The sequence below is a fragment of the Lathyrus oleraceus genome, chromosome 3 (genome assembly GCF_024323335.1).
Source record: "Lathyrus oleraceus cultivar Zhongwan6 chromosome 3, CAAS_Psat_ZW6_1.0, whole genome shotgun sequence".
Lineage (NCBI taxonomy): Eukaryota > Viridiplantae > Streptophyta > Magnoliopsida > Fabales > Fabaceae > Lathyrus > Lathyrus oleraceus.
In genome coordinates this window covers 22,822,580-22,830,073 of record NC_066581.1, presented here as the reverse complement: position 1 = coordinate 22,830,073, position 7,494 = coordinate 22,822,580, and the positions used below count along the sequence as shown (strand labels likewise).

Here is a 7,494-nt window from a genome sequence, read left to right as displayed (position 1 = left end):
GAAAATGAGTCGTGGAATTCTCTAAGATTTTTTGGATCTAATTCAAGCCTTTCGAATGTATCATAGTGGATGATATCTGTAGAGTTCCCCTGGTCATTTAGTACTTGCTTGATTTCCCAAAAGTCACACGGTATTGTTATGACCATGGAATCATTGTCGTGAGGATACATTTTGGCGGTGTCATTGTCAAAGAAGGTGATTTCGAATTCTAGAGTGTTTCCTGATCCCGATTTGGAGTTGGAAGAATCTTTTACAATCATAACTTGTTGAGTGTATCTTCTGTGAGAAGAGATGAATTCTCTTCCCCCAACAAATCCTCTTGCTATGGTATTGAGATTTTAGCGAATTAGTTTATCCTCCTCTTTTCCCATGCTCTTTGGCTTTTCATGATTTTGGGCTTCCTGGTGGATCTCCCCCTTGAGGTTTGGATCCGTCTCCTGGCTGGTGGGGACCGCCTCAGACATACTTCTTTAAATGATCATCTTGAATGAGCCGCTCGATCTCTTTCTTCACTTAGTAGAAATCCTTTGTCTGATGACCCTTTAATTTATGATACTTGCACCCTCTTCTAGGATCAAACCCCAATTTTCTAGATTTGAGAGATGGTGGATGAGGAATATCATGAGTGTGGAAGAATTCATGTCATATTTATTCTCGGAGAATGTTCAACGACGTGAAGTTCTCAACGGGTTTTCCACCATTTGAAAGTTGTTTGATCTCCTACAAGTGAAGAATAATGTCTCTTACGATGTTGCTAGAATGTGTCAGGAGCGTCAGATGTTTGTTCCTCAGCGTCTATAACTTTTTTCTCCGCATTACCATAAACCTTGCAAGTCTTAATGTCCCCAAGATGAACTATTCCATTTTTTGCACATTCTAAATTTCAAAATATTCTTTCCTTGGACACATGTGATAAGAGAATCCTAAGTTTAAGATCCAACTCTTTATAGTCTCCAAACTTGATACTACTAGTGTTTCACCACTTTTATAATCATCCCCATACGAGGCAATTACAGTCTTAACAATATCATGCATACCCCTCCTCTCGGAATAATCCTCATTTAAGTGACCTTTTTATTTTATAAATAAAGCATTTCAACTTGTTGACTAAGTAAAACATTGATCATTGACTTTTTGTTTGGAAGTCATATGTGTCAAAAATGCATTTTTCTTCTATTCGTAACTTAAGATTTTAAGACATATTTCTACAAAGCCTCTGTCATATTTTATTATGTTTATTTGTGTGAACCATTAATTTAATTTTTATGTTTAAAATTGTTGAGATAGTATTGTTTGGGTTATTCACACATCTTTATGTTAGCGTTTGTGAATATCTTGTGTTATTGTTGTTTTTATTTCTCCAGAAATGATCATTATTTATTCTTTTACGGTTGTTTTTTTGTCCCTGATAGAAGCTTTTGTTCTTTTATTATAGCACGCTTCATTTCCAACTTTGTTTGCTATACGATGGAGTGTTCTTGCGATCATAGAGTTTGTAATTGAAATTTTTATGTTAATTAATGTTTTATTATATACAAGTGTCATTTATAGATTTTTAAAACTATTTTTTACTTTTCACAAATCCTTACATGTCTATCAATAGAGTATTAAAGTCTTTTACGGAACTACATGGAGAGACTCATGAACAAACCTTAAATACAACACATACAATATTAAGATAAGTATCAAATACTATATTACTAGTCATTAACATTTATAAGTTAGTCTCTAAAACACTTAAACAAAAAAAGCAATAGAACAAATCAATCTTCTTGTATTTGTATCATTAGCAAAAATGGTTAAGCAACCTAAAGTTTAGAAAGTGAGATGGAAAAATATCTTCCGTATTCATTTTGTAGGTAAATTGACATTGACATCGACACTAGGCAGCCAACAAGTAGCAAAGGATGAAGTACGACCGTGAATTCAGCTGCCTAAAAGGAGTTTGATAATGACAACGTTTGGACCATTTGGTCATTCCTCCAATTTTTCTCTCTCAATTATTTGGCACTTGCCTCTCTCTACCATTCAACAACATCAAACACTTTACTTTATATAATAAATAATATAATACAAACTTCAATAATTAGACATCTTGTCTTTTTTTGTTATGTCAATTTTTTAAATATTTATATAATGAGAGGTATAACTATTTTTATATTTTTTAAAAAATTTAAAATTTAACCATTTTTATGTCTGTGTCTTAAATGCTTTTGTTTTTCTAACATATAAAAAATAATATATCTTAGAGAGGATTCAAATTTATATTGTATTTTGTTGGAAAAGTATGGAAAGTAAGATTTAAAAATGTCAACAAATCAAATGTTCGTGATTATAAGAGACTTTAACGTTATATTCATCCACAATTTTAAAGAATAATGCTTTCTCTATTTTTAGTCAAGATTATTTTCTAAAGTACCCCATTTTAAAGAGGCGGTGCTAGATGAATTGGGATCTGCTCTGTAACTTAGAGAGCTGACGTCAATTGGATTGACTAGTGCACTTAGTACTGACAATCTAATTGGCGCTTGTGTGTTAATTTATAAAGGAGATGCCAATTGATTTGACACCTATGTGTGTTTCGTAATTTTTTTGAAAAATAATGTACATTTTAAAAAAAATCGAAATCGGACTAATTGATATTAATATTAATATGCATTTACACAAAAAGACTAATGTCTTGACCGGGATGACCTAACCGACCTCCAGTCCCACATTCCTTACCTACCCGAACGCGTGGCCCTAACCCACATTGATGATTCACCCTAGGTGTTTGAGTATCTGAGGGGCCAGGAACATCACCACCACCTGCAAGAGATTGCCTAAGATATTCAGACGAATCAGCGTAGTCTTGTATATGCAATGAAGCGCTACCGCCATAGCTGAGTTCGTGACCCATGACATAGTAGTTGGGTTGTGTTTGAGTTATTAGAGGGCGACCGGAACGATTAAAGGGCAATATTGGTGTGAACGATGCATCGAGGAAAGGTTGAAATGATTGTTGTGGTGTTTGGTAGTCATATGGTTGTTGCATGCAGGGGGAGGATCTGAGATGTGTTAAAGCATACCGAACTACAATTTAACACGATCACTATGGTGCATCTCCATAGTGGTGAATCTTATGATCGGTGTGCATGCAGTCCAGACGGTTGCGTCTTGTTCGTTGATTTCATGGTCATGATTCAAGTTTAGATATGTACGCCAAATGAACTGAAATGTGAACATATATTAGATTATAAATTTGTTAGAAGAAATTAACAAATTATTACAAATTAATTAGGTTAATGGCAATACATCTGTTGGTCGAAGGTGATCCAAGAGATTGCGATACTGGGTAATACAGTGTCTATGACATCTGTTGTAACTCATAACACATGTCGATCATCTGCACCATAAAAGTAAATATATTATTTAGAGATAATAATCGATAAAGTAAGTAAATATAGTCCATTTTTAAGAACTTACTTTTGTGCGTACGGGAATGTGACCAACGATAGATGTTCATATAATCAATCAACCAACTCCCTCTGTAGTTGCTCAAAACGACAGATGTTCTAGAAGAGCATCTCCATCGGAGACTTATCTCTCGAATAAATTACGAAACATGTGCAATATAATAAAAAAAGATGTGGAATAATGAATCACACAACACCTCTATTTATACAAAAAAAAATTACACATTACACTGAGGCGTCAAACCAATTGGCATCTCCTCTCACTTAATACACATGGGCACCAATTGGATTGTCAACACTATGTGTTGTAGCCAATTGAATTGACGCCCTCTCTTAAAAATTAAGGGTAGACGTCAATTGGTCTGACACCTACGCTTTAATTTTTTTTAACTGAGATAGTTTGAAAAATTATTTGAAAACTAAATTATTTTTAAAAATATAACGTATATGAGTAAAAAATTCTATATTTTTTTGATTAAATAGTTTATTAGGTAAAATTTATATTTTAAAAATAAATAAATAAGATATATCCATTAAAATAAATAAATGAGATATTATGAGCCGCATAACAAAAACGATTCTATTTATTTCTGAAAATAAAAGTCAACAACTTGTTTGAGATGACGATATGAAGAAATCAGCGCGAAAGTATCACACGGATAAATATCCACACGTGTGTGAGGCGCAAGATAGCGTCTTTGGTGCGCTTGTGTAATTGTTTGTCGAATGAGAGAAGAGAGAGAAATAGGCTGTCATAATCATAATCATCATCATCGTCATCCTAATTATCATCACAAATCAGAAACTATGAGAGAATCATAAGAGTTTGGTTTTGTTTGTTTTAGTTAAACACGACAAACAACAAACCAACCTAAACACAACCAACTCCTTCTCTTGTTTCAATTCATCATTCTTTTTCGATTCTCAACTTTATAGATTCCATTGCCGTTTATAGGTAAGTTCTTCTGCCCGCTTTTTTTCACATCACAGCAGCTTTTTTTTCAACTTGACTAAGTTACCAGCAATTTATGTTTTCATCTCTTTAAATTTCAGTTTTTTTTTGTTGGGTTGTAAATTATAGTTTGTTTTTGATTGGGTGGACTCAATTAACCCCATTGAGATGTTGGTGTTTTCTGGTTAGGTCTTTGAGTGCGTTCATTTTCATTATTAGTATCAACTTATAATATAGTAGATTACAGACATGTATGTCTGTTAGTTAGTTCATGACTATATGCTTTGTTCATCGCATCAGACACTGATACTGACACGTTGAGATTGCTAATTATGAAACATAGACTCTGACACAGACACGTTGACATACAAACTTGTTTTTTATATTGAAATCAGGATAGACAAAGGTGATTCACTTGAAGCCTCGAGAGCTATGCATTCTTCATCTTCGCCGGTTTTCCCCACTCTTATGGAAAGGACGTATATGAAACCCTCGGATTCTTTTCATCGTTCACCTGTTGGGGGTTTGACTGCGAATCCTGCCTTGCTGCAAGCTACACCGTCAAATCCGATCAGAAGTGCTAGACAGGTGTTTTCGCCCACTGCTGAATGTCCTGGCGGCATCGCCTTTTCTCCCGATTCACAGCATGATAGGCAATATCAAGATTCTCCCTTCACTTCTCAGACATTAGGGGACGATGTGTCATCGGAAATTCACTCAACAGCGTTCACTTCTCATACGCAAGAAAATGATGATATTTCATGGGGACCAGATCCGTTGCAGGATATTGTTTGTTTTCCTGAAATTTTTTCTGTCCAGCATGATCAGGTGGAAAACAGTGCCTCTTACATGAGCGAAGGCAATGTTAAAAATTCTGATTTCGGGGAGTGGGTTGACCAGCTAATGACAATCGATGATACTCCTCATCCAAATTGGAGTCAACTTCTTGGTGATGACAATGTTGCTGAACCAACACCAAAGGTTTGTTTGTTTCTCAATCTGATTTTGAACAATGCTTCGAATCTCTGCTAACAGTCTAAATTCTAATTTTGTTGTGTACATATCCTACTCTTTTGATGCAGGCAACACAGGTTTCTCTGAAGCAGCATACACCGTCTTGCGAAGTTAAGGATCTTTGTAATTCAGCATCAGCATCGACTGCACCTCAAACTAAGCCTAGAATGCGATGGAGTCCAGAGCTTCACGAGGCCTTTGTGGAAGCAGTTAACCAGCTTGGTGGTAGTGAGAGTATGTTTACTTCTTCCCAATCTCATCCTTCTTGTCATTCTCGCTGGAACGTTTTTGTCATCATCTCATGATGTTAACATGCAGAGGCCACTCCAAAAGGTGTATTGAATCTGATGAATGTTGAGGGTCTTACCATCTACCATGTGAAAAGCCACCTGCAGGTACATTAAGCTTTTCTCATCCTCGATTTTGTTAGCCTAATGTTGTTAACAAATTATTTTTTCTTTTAATTTCAGAAGTATAGAACGGCCCGATACAAACCTGAATCACCAGAAGGTATACAAAAGTGTACTTATAATCTCTATTGTTCATACGGCCGGTTCTGCTTCCAAGTATTTTTTTTGTGTGTGCCTTATTTACCCCTAAAGTATCGAGAAAGATGTTTTATTTCAATTTCAAATGTCTTTCTTGTATGCGTTTTTCTTCTTCATATCCTATATATTGGGTTTGAGAAAAAGAAGATATGAACGAAACACGAAAGACCATTTTAAAAATAGAAAAAGTCTTATTTGTTGAAGTGAAAAGGAAAAGTAAAGAAGAAAGAAAAGCTTCAGAAGCAAAAATTCAATTATATTCTTTTATTTAAAACTCCAAAAGTTTATCTACTTTTCTCTCATCCAAAGGTTCTCCACCATTCTTGTTACATTTGAACAATATTTGATACACACCAAAAAATCCACTCAAATTTTGTGAAAATATGAGTAAGAATATGAATGGTCAATGAGATCTTCTTCTGTACCTGCAGAAACTTCTGAGAAAAAGATGAGTTCGATTGAAGAAATGAAATCTCTAGACTTGAAAACGTGAGTCATTTCTCTAACTTCTTTAGCTTTTCGATGATATCTATTATTCACATTTCCATCGTACACAATTGGTCTATAAGATTTTTTTTACCTCAAAATGAGCAAGATTGCATATAATCTTGCCTTGAATTATGGCTGCAGGAGTAAGGGCATCACCGAAGCATTACGGTTGCAGATGGACCTCCAGAAACGGCTTCACGAACAGCTTGAGGTATGTGATTAATTCACCAGACACCAATGAACTTTCATGTTCTGGCATGTTCTGACATTGTATCTGTTATATAGATTCAAAGGAAGTTGCAGATTCAAATTGAAAACCAAGGGAAACATCTTCAGATGATGTTTGAGAAACAGAAACAGATAGGTGGCAGCAAGGGCTCCCCCCCTTCTAACGCGCCTTCTGCTGCACTCTTGGACACGGCGATACCTTCTCCTGTAGAGAGTTTAAAGACGTCAAATGATGAACGCGGCGAATTAAAATGCAACACTGAAGAAACGTCAACTGATGAAGTTACCGATGAACATGAGAGTACAGATGATCAGTCTTCTGCAGTACCCCCGACAAAACGAGCGAAGATTCAATGATAGCTTCTACAGAATTATGCTCGAATTTACGCTTCTCCTGCTTATCATAATGATATACTCAACTTTAACAGTAGCTAACAATGACTAAGTTCATTTTTTGGGATGAAATTAATTCCACTCCCTATATTTGTTCTTTTATGTTATTGGACATGTTTAGACTCCATGGAACTTGTAGATATATTATTGGATCCTAGAATGTTTCAACTAATGTGGTTTTTACGTTTTTTAAGGTTGTTTATCTCCTAGCTAAGATGGTCATTTTATCTACTGTACTTGAGGGTTCCTATTTTTATTTTATTTTTTATAAATGGTTTCAGGTTGTAAATAAATGTAATTTATCTTGTTTTTATTGGAAGCTCCTTTTCATATAAATAAATAAGAGAAAGTCAAAGTCACGGAGAAAAATTAGAATCTTTATATTATGTCATTAACAAGTGTGTTATTAACAATA

General features: G+C 34.9%; 1 protein-coding gene across 1 annotated transcript; it reads left to right on the top strand.

Annotated features, from left to right (window-relative positions):
- The first annotated feature begins 4,143 nt into the window (after window positions 1-4,143).
- Window positions 4,144-7,272, top strand: LOC127132210 (protein PHR1-LIKE 1). Its single transcript, XM_051061112.1, has 8 exons — window positions 4,144-4,410; window positions 4,803-5,388; window positions 5,490-5,655; window positions 5,740-5,816; window positions 5,892-5,931; window positions 6,401-6,458; window positions 6,600-6,669; window positions 6,744-7,272. Exons 2-8 carry the CDS (start codon window positions 4,840-4,842, stop codon window positions 7,041-7,043), a joined length of 1,260 nt encoding a protein of 419 aa, XP_050917069.1. The 5' UTR covers window positions 4,144-4,410; window positions 4,803-4,839; the 3' UTR covers window positions 7,044-7,272.
- Window positions 7,273-7,494: the final 222 nt, after the last annotated feature.